General features: G+C 41.7%; 1 protein-coding gene across 2 annotated transcripts in view; it reads left to right on the forward strand.

Moving 5' to 3' along the window:
• Positions 1-9,518: 9,518 nt before the first annotated feature.
• TFCP2L1 (transcription factor CP2 like 1) overlaps positions 9,519-16,503 on the forward strand; it is a 47,144-nt gene continuing 40,159 nt past the window's right edge. Inside the window, exon 1 of one of the 2 annotated variants that reach the window (XM_039330130.1) lies at positions 9,519-10,290. In XM_039330130.1, the coding sequence (XP_039186064.1) occupies positions 10,229-10,290 (62 nt within the window). In that variant the 5' untranslated portion in view covers positions 9,519-10,228. The remainder of the gene's footprint in view (positions 10,291-16,503) is intronic. The other variant, XM_039330128.1, reaches the window with a different exon arrangement.

Here is a 16,503-nt window from a genome sequence, read left to right on the forward strand (position 1 = left end):
TTTTGGACAGAGAGGACCGCTGGTTTGAAAGAGGATCAAAGAGGCCTATGTCAAAATTAAACCATTGTCTCTCAACAGAGGGGGAAGGATATGACATCAACTATCTCCAGTCTACAACACAGTCCTTTCAACAGTTCTAAGAAGGCTCCACATCCATTTGCACTACTTAGGTGACCCTGATGACACAGATAAACTTCCAAGTTTCCTCAACGACTCTCTAAAAGAATGCAAATGATCAGCTGTCTGCAAGGAGTATAAATCCTTCCATTCCCCACCATCCAGTCAGAACTGAAGAAGCTTTTTTGATGAGAAGTGAAACATCTTCAAAGAAAAACAAATCCAGTTGCCTCATGAAAAAGCATCTTTGGGATAACTATGACCTGAATGACTAAGAATCTCCATTGACATTCAATTTGAGAAACAAGTTTTTTTGGCTAGATCATTTATCTGGCTGTAGTTCACCATTAATAAAGTTTAGAGTCTAAGATGTTAGATTGAATAAAAATTAATTTAAGATTTGAATTTAATAAGAAGACGTTTGTCTATATATTAATAGGTTTGTTGTGGTAATAGTAATTTTAGGAGGAGGTTAAAGGAGTTTGACACAGATATTGAGAGAGTGATAGTTTTTTTTCTTTTTCTCTTTTCTTTTTTTGAATTAATATTTTTACTATTAGGAATGATAGCTATTTTGTAATGGAAGAAGAATAAGAAAAAAAGAAGATATGATATTAACAAATATTTATTGATTATGTTATGGAAAAAGGGAATGGGGAGACACCCGAAGTGTTAATTATGTATTTAGAGTAACAATATGGAAGATAGTAACTGAAATAGTAAAGCTTTATACAGGATTTGGACTTATTTAGATGAAATGTTACTGATTAAGAAAAAAAGAAGGAATGTTATTAATAAATGAATATTGATTGTGTTAATGGGAAAAAAAGGTATGGAGAGACATTTGAAGTGTTCATTATGTATTTATGTTACCAATATGGAATATAGCAATTGAAATAGTAAAGCTTAATATAGGATTTGGATTTATTAGATGAAATCTTATTGATGACTGTTTTGACTGACTTAATTGTACTGAAATATATTAATTTGAATATAATATACTACTAGAGGGAATAGAGAGGGGTGCATTTTTTTTAAATGATTTAATTTGATCTTTACGAGTATGATTTTGTATTTGGACAATTGATTGCCCTGCCACCACAGTGATTCTTAAACACTGGTTTGTAAAATGAAAAAACTAATAAAACTTGTTTAAAAAAAAAAAGTTTAGAGTCTGAAAATCCTTGAGTCACACAACATATCTCTTCCCAAAAAATGTGAGATACAGTATTAGATAATGTTTATTTATTACCCAGGTTCTAAGCTGTTTATTACAAAGGTTGTTCTTAGACAGTTTCTTTGTTAACAATATAACTTTAACCATAAAAGAAATTATACTTGCAAGCAGAAGCTCCCATCTGAAATATTTACAATACAGGACAATTTGAGGGAATAAATCAACATTTGTCGGAAATAGTTTATCAAAAAATCTTACTAGAAGTCAAAAATCATTCTGCATTTTGGAAGGACTTTATTCAGTAACCAGTAATGATGAATGTTAAAATTACTGCAATATAGAACGGATTATTAATGGATATAAATTCAATGAACTATTAGCACTTCAATTCAGCAATAGCAGCAATAACATATGGTACATCCATAAGATTAGATAAATAGATGATAGCTAGATAGATAAATAGATAAACCTGAAGAGGAAGCTTCAAACTATTCTATGATGCCTGATTGCTATTCTTGAAGTCATAGAATTGCAACCTAACAGTGAAAATGTATTAGAAGAAGGAGGGGTTCAATTTCCTGGTATGCTTAGAGCTGTTAGACAAAGATCCCATTATTTCCTTATCATTATCAGGATTTCCAATAATCTATCTAGCCACATAGTATGCCTCTTCTTTCTCACCCTCTGTCCTGATGTTGGTAATTGAAATTTTTTTCCACCGTCCACATCAGTTCCAGCCAACCTTTTTCACTGTGCATTTCCTTGATTAGAAGTTGCATAAATAAAATGACAAGAAGAAAAAAAATAACCCTTAAATAATATTTATGCTTCCTTTGTCTAAAACATACAACTACTTATGAATAGCAACTGACAGCATAGATATTGACACTACTTGTTTAGCAACCACAGTTGGGAGCAGCAACTCAGTCATTAAATGAAACGGTTAAAAACTGAACCCGCAACTGTGCTTATGATCTTATTTCAGCTTTGCTTTAGAGACCTGCAAAGATTGTAAATGAAAGAATTGGTTATAAAGTTACTTCATCATTGTGTAACTGCAAAGGGTTGCTAAACGAGACAATTGTTAACAAGGAATACCCATCCAATTGCAAATGAGATTCCAGGGCTTTTACATTTTCAGTGTTTTTCTTTGTTAGGAAAACCTGAAAGAGCATAAGTGTGTGTGTGTGTCTGTGTATTTCTGTATCTGTATGTGCAGAATTCAAAACCTTTAAATTAGATTAAGACATAGTGCATTGGTTCTCAACCTTTTTAATGCCGCGACCCCCAACCGGTCGTAAGTCGAGGACTACTCAACCGGTCGTAAGTCGAGGACTACTCAACTGGTGCAGCACCGTTTGCAGAATGGGACTTTTGGCGGGCTCAGCAGGGCAGAGACAGCCTGGACAATTCCTATTGGCTTTTGAAAGCCAATAGAATTAGACTCTATTCAAGAGAGTCTATTCTATTGGCTTTCAAAAGCTAATAGAATAAAAGGGAGTAGCACAGCTAAGGAAAAGGGGAAAAAAATGGCGGACTGCGTTGTTTGGCGACCCCCGTGAAATGGTCGTTCGACCCCAAATGGGGTCCTGACCCACAGGTTGAGAACCACTGACATAGTGGTTCCTTAAACGAATACGCAGAATAGGAGAGGGGAGAAAAAATAAGAAGGTGATTATGTTATACTGATGCTTTTCCTCTCTGTTTGATTCTACCTTAAAATGTGAGCCACTCAGGAACATTTGGGAATTTGTTACTTTAACATACAATATTACTTTTACTTAATCTTTAGAGGAAATAAAGACTTTTGTCAAGTTTTTGTACAATGAGATCAGTACAAAATGTTGTAGATTTGCTATTTCATATTTGTCCCCATGCTAAACATTAACTTAAAAGTTTATACTCTACATTATGAAATGCTTTTCAATTGAGAAATTAAGGAGTTTTAAGAGTAAATTCTTATCAGACTCATAAGACATGCAGGAATGCTAAGTCACACAGAGTAGTATTAGTATCATTTGCTCTGCACCAGCACACAGGCACCCACATGGGTTTCACCAGAAAACATTTTTACAAAACTATATAGTCTCTGTTCTTATTTTTTGGTGTGTGTGCGTGCGGGTGTAGTTGTTTATATAATACTCAATAAACAGTATGGAAGGCAGGTGAATAAATGCTCCTAGATGTAATCTGTAATTTGTACTCACTGAACAGTTGTCATTTAAATGCTGTGCACCATATCCACACTTTGCTTTTATATAAAACCTAAAAGCAAAAACAAATATTAATAGGGAAATAGTGATATGAAATATACAATATTATATACTTCCAAAGTTTCTTTTTTTATTTCAGATGATACCTATTTTGAAAAAAGATGCTAATTTGGAGGAATGGCAGAAGGGGATTAACAAATTTATTTGGGCAGGGAAAAAGCCGAGAGTTAAATTCAAAACTATGCAGGATACACGGGAAAGAGGAAGACTAAAGGCGCCTAATTTAAAATTGTACTATAATGCTGTGACTTTAACGCTGATTAGTGATTGGCTCAACTTAACAAATAAAAATATTCTTTCTCTTGAGGGATGGGATTTATTATATGGATGGCACGAGTATTTAATTTATGATAAAAAAGTTGATCAGGTTTTTAAAACCCATATTTTGAGAAGTGCCTTGTTACGAGTCTGGAAGAAATATTATTATAGGCTAAATTATAAAATCCCAATTTGGGGGATTCCTGGACATGTGATAGAGGGAGTATCTAGGGGAGTAAATTTGGATAAGATTTCTTATAAGGAATTACTTAGTTTGTTTGGGCAGCATTGGCAATTAAAGCCCTTAACTGAGTTGAAGCAAGAAAATGTTGTATATTCTTGGTTTTATTATAATCAACTGTCAGTGAGGTGGAGTATAGATCAAAAGGTTGGTATTACTTTAGAGGATGTGAATTTGGTAAAACAGATAAAGATCAAAGTCAAGCTCATATAAAAAGAATTTATAGTGCTTTAATAGAATTGGACTCTGAAACGGAATTAGTTAAAGATTGTATGGTCAAATGGGCTCAAAATATGCAAGATCCGATTTTATTGGATACATGGGAGACAATTTGGATTAGAAATGTAAAATTTACTCAAGCGCAAAATTTAAGAGAAAATTTTTATAAAATGTTTTATAGATGGCATTTAGATCCCCAAAAGTTGTCTCGCATGTATCCGAATTTACAGCCCAAATGTTGGAGATGTGGAAATTTAGATGCAACTTATTTTCATATCTGGTGGACTTGTAGAGATATTAAAGCTTTTTGGATTAAGATTTGGTGGAATATTCAAAAGATTTTTAAGAGAAAGATAAAATTTACTCAGCAATTATTTTTGCTGGGTATTATTGTAGATTTTGATGTTAAAGAAATTAATTTGATGTTGAATCTTATAACAGCTGCAAGATTATTGATGGGGCAATATTGGAAGAAAAACTCACTGCCTACTTTGGAAGAATGGATACTTAAGGTGTCTAATTTAGCAGAAATGGCGAAAATCTCCGCCTACTTGAAGGACCATTCACAAGAAAGATACATTATGGTTTGGAGAAGATGGATTGATTATATTCAAAAGAAATATGAAACTGAAAAGTATTATCTTGCTTTTGAGTAGAGTTTAGATAATTATTAATAGTTTTAATTATATTATTATTTTTATTTTAATTTGTTAATATTTGTTTTGAGAAGGAGTTAAAGTGTGTTATGGTTTTGATTGATAGTATAGTTGGTTTATGTTAGTTAGATTATGTTTGTTTATTTATTACCCTGTAATCAGCTCTGGGAAGTGGGGGAGGAGGGGAAGGAGAGAGGGGTGGGGGGGTTTATATTGTAATAAATTTTTTAAAACTTTTAATTAAAAAAAAGAAATATACAACATTCAATATAGGAAATTGGAGATATATATATCCAATATATAGAATAGAACAGAGGAGTATAAATGCACGCTTGCATAAATGAAAAACCTTGTATTTGGCTTATCATATAAAAGCAGTGAAAACAAGAATGTTTTCTGCCATGACAGCCCTTAGGCAATCTAATAATCAATGTTTTGCCATGACCATCATTTTTATTAAATATATATATATATATTATATGTATCAGGGCACTGAAGGCATTTATTTTGGGTGTTGTGATGTTACTGCTAAGGAAGTAATCCCAATGTTTTCTAGAGATGGTTATGTTGCAAGTGTAACCTCTCTCAGCCTCTTATCCCAGAATCACAATAAATGGCCTCTGTCCCAAAGCAGGGACTGTGACATGGACAAGTTCATGAAAGCAGGAAGAGATTTCTCCAACTCCTCCTTGTTCAGGTAAAAAGAAAAGGGACATCTCAAGGGGACATCTCAAATGAAGAGAGACAATCAAGAAGTTGTGTTGGAATGGAGGGAAGTGGGAATTGAAGTCTATCTTAATTCAGCATCAGATTTAAACTTGACATTTCTACAAAATCAAGAAGCAAGTTAGGCAAAATTAAATTAGAAAGGAACTTCTGACTGAAAACAATTGTTATGTAGATCCTATATGATAGATATTTATTAGTACTATGTTAAGGTTATTCTTTTTTTGTATGCAGGTATTTATTGTTTTTGATGCTTTGTTCATGTAAATTTAGTTATTATATGTTTGATGCATCTTGGAATCTCTGTGCAGCAGTACCGCCTATATTATAAGCAGATCCATTACATCCTGTGATCTGCAACTAATTCTTCTCCTTTAGAGCATTTTATTGTATAATTGTAGCAACACTGTAAGTTTATTACCTCCTAGCTTGATTGGTGGAAATAGAACTGCTGGACTACTTTTGTAACATGTTGGGAAAGAGGAAGGGTTGCACAATTTTACAAGCACAGAATATCTGCACATTCTTTCTTTGCCAGGTTAATGGGTAGCTACCTCCATATAGCATTAATTGGCACTTAGTAAGATGATCAAGAAACTTCCACTCAAAGAGACAGAGATACATTGATATATTGTAATAAATTAAAGATATCCAGTTACCAAGATTTTGCCAAAATATTAAAGGGGAGGATGCCAGATAAAGTCACCCCATGGGATATTATTGATGGTGGCAGTAATTACCAAGCAGCTACACCAAAATAGGAAGATAATAATAGAACAGTATTTGCTCTATTCTTGTTGCATTATTTGTGAAATATAATAGAGCCCTTGTTATCTCTGCCTGTCCCAGAAGATTGCATAGGGTGGTCACCCACAGGGTTCCTCTATGAAACAATGCCATCTAATGGGATCTAGGAGGATGCCTTCTTTGTTATGCTGCCTATTCTTTGAAACAAGAGATTCCAAAGTTCCCTGATGGTACCACCCTATTGGTCTTCCATAGAGTTATGAAGACCTGACATCTCTACCATGTATTGCTGCAGGAGGGCAGATGTACCTATTGTATGATGTGCATTTTTCTTTTCATCAGCCTCAGTTATGTATGCTGTTTTTCCGGTTTTCATATTATATTCCTTCTTTCTTGATTTTTTTTATGCACCCAAATTCACAAATTGTAAAAGGGGGAGCCACATTCAGTATGAGTGGAGAAGAAATTATGTTTCACACTAAATATGTTGAGATGTGGGATTTTATTTCTGTCTAGTTGCATTCTGGTTGCATTAATCCAAATATCTCTTCACTTGTTTCATTTCTTGGAACTCCTCAACAAATGGCACAATAAATAAAAGAAATAGTACCAAACTGGAAGGCATCTGCCCCTTAAATCTCATCCATCCCAATTTGCTATAAAGAAGGGATTATATAAATATATAATGTCTATTCCTTAAAAATATCTGGCCTTAGACTTTCTTCTATATTATTGTATATAGAATTGTACTGTTTTATATCTTTTGAAAAAAAAACCCTAAATGTAACTTCACTAATATTTCAGTCAGTATTTTTGTTCATCAAGTCCTCCTCAATTGGACTTTTGATCTGATAATAGATATTATCTTCATCTGTTCCAAATAGATATAAAAAGAGTTAACAGTGCTTATTAAAAACAAACATCTTAGCAACAATTTTCATCTTCATATATGTGATACACTAATCTACAATTTTCCATGTCTGTTCTACATTTATTCCAGCCATGACTTTAGGGAATTCTTCAGAAAAAAATTATCTTTAAGGTAATGATTTTTCATCCTGCAAGTTCTGTCAACTATTGGTTAAGTACCATAAATGCAAACATTATATGGCACTTATGTTGGAAATCAAAGTAATAGCTTGTTTGCATGCAATAAATGATAGTTATCATCAATATATCTTCTATGAAAGACTGTCTTAGTGGCACTCCAAAATAAAAAAAAACCCTTTTCTTTTTCGCAATATGGTTTTGAAGAGAAAACATACTGTAATATTTGAGGTCCACAATTATAATGCCATATAAAAAAGAACTGAACATGTGATGTAAAATACAAGTAGTCCCTTTTCTTAATATCTCTATTCTTGATAGCGTATAGAGAACTTCTGTTGCTGTTAATTGTCCTATTCAAGAAAATGCTAACTGGAACACAACTTGCTCCTTCTACCTTTGATTCAGATGAACAGAGCAGAGAAAACCTTAAGTGCCCTCTCAGTTCAGAACAAATGACCATTCATAAAATTCATTTAAGATATAACAGTATTGACAAAGCCAAAAGGAATTCATGAAAAACTACTATTCTTCATAAGAAAAGGAAGTAGATCTCTATGAAATTATTGTTTTATTATACAGGGACAATATTATGCAATTATTTATTAATCTATACTATCCTGAATAATTATTGTTCTGTCCATTATGAGGTTTAATCAGTCAACTGAATTAGTAAGCAAGGGTACCCGGCTTATGCAGCGTAAGCAAGCTTTAGTACTCCTACTGAAACTGTGTGGCTTGGTTCATTTTCATTTCTCATTGTGCCCAACAGAATCTACCATGGGATGCCATATTCCAATGTAGATTATGTAGATATTGGTAGAAATGTAATTTTGTTAATTTAAGAAGAAAATGTAGATTAAATGTGAGTAAAACTATAGGATAAGTATAACTAAAGGATACTTCAAAGACTTTGCTGCTGTGTAATATTTTTCAGTCAATGCTTATTTCCCTCCTTTTAAATATGTTGATCTCAGAAAAAAAGGATTTTCATTTTTGCAGTGTTTTCCTTTAATAGGTTTGACAATCAACAATATAAATATACTTCTTATGAAAAATGGACAGTTAGGTCACCAAAAGTAGTAACTACAATGTAGACTAGAAAAATGTTGATTGATATAATGCAATTTTAATGCTCCTGCTAAAAAATTTTTAAGGGAATTTTAAATATATTGTGATAATACATATCTATGCTTAATATTGGAATGGTAACAGATTGAGAATCCAATGTCAATTCAATTTATAGCCACTGAACATCCTTTGAAGACCAAATAATACAAAGTAATTGTTTGAACTGAAAAGTACCAATTAATTCACGTCAATCTTTCTTTGCAATGGAAAAGGAGCACAAAGAGCAGGAAAGAACTAGATAACTCCCCCCCCCGCCCCCAGCAGTCTTACTTCAAACCATTCTGCCCAAATTTATTTATGCTTAACTAATGCTAAATCACTTATTCAAATGATCTCTAAATGGTGTATGTTGTAAGACATTCTGTTTTTCCTCAGGGTTTCTAGGAGCTCTACATCTTCCCTCCTAATTTAGCCTGTTTGACTCTCTTATCTGATTACCTTAACCATGGTTTTTCCAATTCACCCAGGTTGTTTTCAAAGCACTCTGAACCATACAGCAGCCACATAGGGTGGTTTCACACAAACAGGCTAAATTAAAATGTGGCTGGCTAATTTATGGGTTCAGTAGATCCTACAACGTCTGCCTTTGGGGAGTTGCATGGGACTAGGTTATCTTATCTTTGGCTTCCTGTTTGGGAGACTTGAGGGCAGACTGAAGCTCTTAAAAATTAACCACAAAACCCCAATCTCAGAAATCAGTTTTCAGTGTCTCACATAGGCATGCAATGTGCAAAGAAGGCAGTCCCTTTGGTCACTGAAGCTGTATTTACTTCAGGAAAGCTAACAGGCCATTGGAGGTATTCCTGTGGTTGGGGGGGGGGGGGAACATATGCAGTATGCAGCCCTTCAAACTGAAATTGGGTAAACTGAGGCACAGCTTTAGCCCCTTAAGTTCCCCTCAAAGCTGAATTCATAGAACATAAAATTAGCCCCGCCTGACTAAAAAGAGGTCCTTTCCCAGAATAATTAAAGCCCACAGAGAGCGTTTTTCACGGCAGGGTCATCTTACTCCATATTACATATTCGCACGGAGACCCTCTTCCGCAGGGGTCACAGGTAATCCTCACCACCCCTTCAGAACCCACAGAGGAGCTGCCCCCTCCCTCGGCTCAACTCCGGGGAGGCTGCAAAGTGCCACCAAAGGGAGACGAAGCCGTAACGCTTCTCAGCGCCCTCTCGTCGGCCACCGAATGTCAAGCCCCGCAACGGGGGCGCCAACCGAGGGGGAGGTGTTCAGGGGAAGAGGCGCCCGCCTCCCGCTCTATTTCTGCGCGGTGCTCGTCTCCCCACTCCAATCTGCTTCGGTGGCTCCTCAGCTTTTCCACCGATGCCGCGGGCGACAACCCAAGGACCGGCGCCCAGTCGCGACGGGGCGGAGGAAAAAAAAAAAAAAAAAACCCCGGGAAAGCCAAGAAACTCGCGCCTGACCTCAGCGCTGGGAGCGGCCGCCCAGCGGGCTCACGCGGCTGACCAATAAAAGCGCGGCGAGCGGCGCCGGCCGTCGAGTGCTTGTTGCCGTCGCTGCCTCGCTCCTGACTGACTTGACTGACTTGACTGAGCGCCTCGAGGTGCCGCAGCCCGGCCGGCCGGAGGGACTTGACTTGGGGTCGGGGTTGGCTGGCGAGCGAAGGGCAAGATGCTGTTTTGGCACACGCAGCCGGAGCATTACAACCAGCACTCGACGGGCAGCTACTTGCGGTGAGTTGAGGCAAAGGCGAGCAAGCAACCGCGGGCGGGTCGAGAAAGGACTTGGGATGCCCAAGAGCCAAGGGGAAAGGGAAGGGGAAAAGAGAAAGCGCGCGCGCTGGTCAATAGAAGCGAAAATGACAGCTGCGGAGAAACTACCACCCGCTCCTTTTGCGAGGCGGCATTGCTTTGGGGGATTGCTTCGGTTTGAATTTGGGGGGGGGGGGGCTTTAGGGAAGGTTTCTGAAGCGAGGGGCACGGGGCGACCTGAGGGCATCTAAAAGGGCGAACCAGCGCGTGTATTCCGGTGTCATCTTCAGGAGCTTTTGGTTAGAGCAGGGGTAGTCAACCTTGGCTCTTTTATGACTCGTGGACTTCAATTCCCAGAATTCCTGAGCCAGCTGTGCTGGCTCAGGAATTCTGGGAGTTGAAGTCCACGAGTCATAAAAGAGCCAAGGTTGACTACCCCTGGGTTAGAGGGTGCGAAGCTGCCGGCGTCCTGCGGCGGGAGAAGCGGAGAACGCAGCTTTAGGAAGAACCAACCTGCACGAAGTCTCGGGGACCAAACCACCTTTGAGTGGTTTGTACTGTATGTATATCACACTCTCGGTCCAGAAGGCGTTTCGGGGCATTGGCTGCATTGATGGCGTAAACTCCTCTAAAAGATTTTACATCATACCAAATGAACAGTGGGGAAACCCAAAAGAACGGAAAGACAAAACATATCTGAGGACCGGTTCTGTAAATAGGTTTGCTAACAAGCATCTCGCCCCTTTCCCCAGAGCAATATGAGTGTAAGATCCAAGTTATACTATACACGAACTTGGCTTGAGCGTCTTTATTTGGGGATGACTTCCTGGAAGTTAGAATGTTTTGAAGCGGTTGATTCCATCCTGGGAGCCCGTTTGCATTGCGGTTACTTTACAAACCTGGAGAGAGGGATGTATCTAGGCTGTTACACACTCTGTGAACCGCTGTTGGCTGTTCTCTGTGTAGTGGAACATATTGGGGTACCTAATGACCATCCTCATAGTGGATATCTGAGGTATATTTAAAGAAGTAAAAATTACAGAAAACCTCTGCCGATTACAACTCCTATTTCACATCAGTGTATGGGTTAACTACGGTATTTCAAATCAGACTAATCAGATTAGTTAAAAATGTGTGACTTAGGGAAACTGATTTATGGTGGGGTCTGAAGATGGGAAGATGGTACACAATATAATTTGGACTAAATAGGCAGCAGCCTGGCATTGTGTGGTTCCCCCATTTGAGTCTGTCAATTATGGTTTTTAAAATGTAAGCAATTGCTAACTCATACTTTTTTCCCCTCGCTGCCTGTTGTGGGAGGATCAGTATGGTAGTCAATGTTGAAATGTTGTAATATGCTATCTTGTTAAAGGATTAATACATTTACCATCATACTACATTTAATACATTTACTACCATAATTCTAAGTTGGCAGATATACCCTTCAGTAACCTATGAGTCTCTTTTTTTGTGTATATACTACAGTGTTTGACTCCTGATAATTACCTAGACAAGTCCCTGCAGTTTTCTCGGCAATGATTTTCCAAAGTGATTTGCCATTATCTTCTTTATAGGGCTGAGATAGTGATTGGCCCCAGATCACCCAGGTGGTGTCCTGCCTAAGGTAGGACTAAAACTTGCTATCTCCTTTTTTTGTAACCTGATGCCTTAATCACTACACCAAACTAGCTCTCCATATAGATCTCTACAACTTTATATGTTTGTACTTACAAATGTATGGATTTTAGTCCATCATATCTTTATTAGAACACAATGATCAATGAACCCAAAGGAATTTTCAATTTCTTGAAAGATGTAGTACCAAAAAGTGGGGGACAAGAGCAGAAATATTTAAAAATAAGGCAAGCATTGTGGCTATATAGTGTATATCTATTTGTCTTAGTTTCTAAGGTTCCAAAAGTTCCTTTTGCAAATCCTTCTCAGAGAATATGTAATGCTAATGCAAAGCACAGAACCCCCCCCCCAAGAAGTAAAAGAAAAGGAAAGCAGGAGATAAGAGAAAAGAAAAGGAAATGTAACTGAATCAACATTCCACAAAAGTATTCATTAAACCATTCTATCCCTCCCCCCCCCCAAGTCATCTTTGCTTCAGCCATCTCTCTGGAGTATCTAAGACACACTGCTGTTTAAGAAACAAAAGATCTTGTGACATTTCAAAGCAAAGAAAAATAACTAATTTATTATAGCATAAATGTTTTGGGGATATGGTCCACACCATCAGATATGTGGAAGCTCTTTGTTAAATAGACCGTAATCAACTAAACTTTTATATAATAAAAGATGCTTAGTCTGTTGCAGAAAAAAAAACCAAACATGTTCCCCAGACCAGTCCTTCTTAACTAGATGTAGATGGTTTTTTTAAAAGAAAAAAAATTCTATTGGTTATATTGAGTAAAGATGCTCAGATGAGGTTGCCTGAAGTAAATCCCTTTAATGAACACATTTGGAAGACACAAAGTGTTCTTTCAGAAGTGCCAAGCACTTGTAGATTGGAAAGACTGTCTAACGGTTCTTTAAATCTGTGGCCTCAACCCTGCCCGTTCTGCCCCCACCCATCTATACATGATGAGTAGTTCCTTTAATTCATTTTACTTACTGGACTTGATGAATCCAGTTTTTTCCTGCTTTATTTCTGTGTTAATCATGTTTTATGTAAGCAAAAAAGAGCAGCGAACAGGGAAAGAACAAATGGAAGGTCTTCATTGAGCCCTCTAAGCAGCAAACCATAAATGGAGGACTCCTTTATTTTAATATGATTTTATGTGTGTGTTTAGGGAATAATTTTTTAAAAATGCATAATTGTTCATGTTGCTTAAAATACATTGTTTGGCAATATCTTTTTTAAGCTAAAATGCCATAATAAATAATTTTTCAGATTTCACAGAAGTCTTCATCAGATTGGATAGGACTGAGTATAAGAAAAGCGGAATTGATTGAGTAAAATCAGATTCATAAATCATATTAATGTTTGGCTTGCTTTTGTTTCTCTGTTAATTTTGTCATTGTGCCTGAGATGCCACTCACTAAAGTCTTACTTAAAAAATTTAATGTCATTATCTAAGGATTAGAGCAGTGGTTCTCAACCTTTTTAATGCCGCGACCCCCCAACCGGTCATAAGTCGAGGACTACTCCACCAGTCGTAAGTCAAGGACTACTCAACTGGTGCAGCACCGTTTGCAGAAAGGGACTTTTGGCGGGCTCAGCAGGGCAGAGACAGCCTGGACAATTCCTATTGGCTTTTGAAACCCAATAGAATTAATCTCTATTCAAGATAGTCTATTCTATTGGCTTTCAAAAGCCAATAGAATAAAAGGGAGTAGCACAGCTAAGGAAAAGGGGGGAAAAATGGTGGACTGCGTTGTTTGGCGACCCCCGTGAAATGGTCGTTCGACCCCAAATGGGGTCCCGACCCACAGGTTGAGAACCATTGGATTAGAGTGTGTCTCAAAAGGTGGCAGCACCTACTCAATCTGTTCTTAGTTTACTATTTGGATAAAAAAAAATTACAAGGAATACCAATAGGTCACGGGTCGGCAACCCGCGGCTCCGGAGCCGCATGCGGCTCTTTGAGCCACCTCCTGCGGCTCCGGAGCCTTCTCCGCCATTTTCATAGAGAGAGAGACAGACAGAGACAGAGAGGCACTTGTGCTTCCCTTCTCTCTATCTCTCTCTCTCTCACACACATGCAGATTTGCCCCTTGCTCCCGATTGGCCCTGCAGCCAGATGCCCTGCCCCCTGGTGGCCAGGAAGGGCCTTTCCGGGGCTGGCCCAGTCCGAGGTGCATGTGGCCAGAGAGCCGCGCGGGGAAGCCCCAGGATCGATGCTGGGAGCGGCCCAGCAGAGCCTCCGTTGAAAGGGCCAGCCCTCCCGCAAGCTGCGGCCCTAGTGGGCCAAGCAGGAGCAGACCCGGAGATGGAGGGTGAGTGGGGAGGAGGGAGGGGGCTTACCTGCACCAGGCGGAGGGGCAGCCGAGCCGGCCTCGTGTCTCCCTGGGCTGGGCAGCAGGCCTGGCGGGGCCAGCGGCCGGCAGGGGCATTGGTTCCTGCCCTTCCCCGGGCCAGGCGGTAGGCCCAGCGGGGGCAGCAGCCGGCGGGGGCATCGGTTCCTGCCCCTCCCCGGGCCGCTGGGCCAGCCTCGCGTCTTCCCGGGCTAGGCGGCAGTGGCGGGCGGCAGAGGCATTGGTTTTTGGCCGTCCCCGGGCCGCTGAGCTGACTTCGCATCTTCCCGAGCTGGGCGGCAGGGGCATTGGTTTGTAGCCGTCCCCGGGCCGCTGAGCCGGCCTCGTGTCTCCCCGGGCGGCAGATGGCGGGGATATTGGTTTCTGGCCGTCCCCGGGGCGCTGAGCCTGCCTCGCGCCTCCCCGGGCTGGGCGGCAGTGGCGGCCGGCAGGGGCATTGGTTTTTGGCCGTCCCCGGGGCGCTGAGCCAGCCTCGCATCTTCCCCGGCCGTGCGGCAGGCGGCGGGGGCATTGGTTTGTAGCCATCCCCAGGCCGCTGAGCAAGCCTCGCATCTTCCCGGGCTGGGCGGCAGTGGCGGCCGGCAGGGGCATTGGGTTTTGGCCGTCCCCGGGCCACTGAGCCAGCCTTGCATCTTCCCGGGCCGTGCGGCAGGCGGCGGGGGCATTGGTTTGTAGCCGTCCCCGGGCCGCTGAGCCAGCCTTGTTTTTTCCCGGGCCAGGCAGCAAGTGGCGGGGACATTTGTTTGTAGCCGTCCCCGGGGCGCTGAGCCTGCCTCGCGTCTCCCCGGGCTGGGCGGCAGTGGCGGCCGGCAGGGGCATTGGTTTTTGGCCGTCCCCAGGGCGCTGAGCCAGCCTCGCATCTTCCCCGGCCGTGCGGCAGGCGGCGGGGGCATTGGTTTGTAGCCATCCCCAGGCCGCTGAGCAAGCCTCGCATCTTCCCGGGCTGGGCGGCAGTGGCGGCCGGCAGGGGCATTGGGTTTTGGCTGTCCCCGGGCCACTGAGCCAGCCTTGCATCTTCCCGGGCCGTGCGGCAGGCGGCAGGGGCATTGGTTTGTAGCTGTCCTCGGGCCGCTGAGCCAGCCTTGTTTTTTCCCGGGCCAGGCAGCAAGTGGCGGGGACATTTGTTTGTAGCCGTCCCCGGGGCGCTGAGCCTGCCTCGCGTCTCCCCGGGCTGGGCGGCAGTGCGGCCGACAGGGGCATTGGGTTTTGGCCGTCCCCGGGGCGCTGAGCCTGCCTTGTGTTTCCCCAGGCCAGGCAGCAAGCCCGGCGGGCAGTGGGGGCATCGGTTCCTGCTCGTCCCCGGGCCGCTGAGCCGGTCAAATCAACGGACGTGGAGGTACTGCAGCTGGCTTTTTGATTCGCCGCAGACCTCCATTGACTTCCATGGGGATTCTTGGCAATGAATGGGGCTGATTGAAATCGCTTCAAGAAGCAAGCTGCAGAGACACAGAGAGCTGCAAATGATCTCCACAGGAGATGCAGCAAGGGCAGGAGACGAGAAAGAGTCCGCTATGTCTGTGCACAAGCCCCGAAAGCTTTCTTCCTCTCCCTGCCTTTCTTGCTGGCCCTCTGATGTAAGCATCTGCTGGGTTTCCTCAACCTCCCCCCCCCCCGTTTTATTTTAATCCCACCATCGCCTCCCTCTTTCGCAAAGTTGACATTCCTAGGACTCGTAGCTCGCTTCGCTCCTGGAGTCACTTGGCAAAGTTTGAAGGAGAGGCTGCCTGCTCCCACCTCCCACGGAGCAGAACTGCTGCTTCCTCACCTCCCAGCGAAAGAACCCCAGAGAGCTGGAAGGCGTCCTTTCTCCCACTTTCCGCTTCCCATCCTCCCTTTTCCAAGCACCCCTCCCAGAGCAAACCAGAAGCCTCAACTCCAGCCTCCTGCAGCAGGCTGAGATAGGCGAGCCCGAGCGACCGTCTTCTGCTGCCTCAGAACATTCACTGCAGCAGCTCTTTCTCTCCGTCGGCTTCCTCCTCCGCTCCCTGGGAACCTTCGCGCCAAAAGGCAGCAAGAAGAAAGTCCCAGAGAGGGAGAGCGCGGGGTGAGGGGAGAGCAGTCTTTTCCGAAGGGAAGAGAAGCCAGGACTGCAGAGCCGTTCATACCAGAGCTGGATGGGGGGCAGGGCAGGCGCACGTTTCGCCTTAAGCTCCTCTCTTTAATCAAGCCCTGTGTTCTGTGCGCATGCGCGTGCGCGCGCACATTTTGCGGCTC

The sequence above is a fragment of the Crotalus tigris genome, unplaced genomic scaffold, assembly GCF_016545835.1.
Source record: "Crotalus tigris isolate CLP2741 ecotype Arizona unplaced genomic scaffold, ASM1654583v1 scf7180000024424.1579004, whole genome shotgun sequence".
Lineage (NCBI taxonomy): Eukaryota > Metazoa > Chordata > Lepidosauria > Squamata > Viperidae > Crotalus > Crotalus tigris.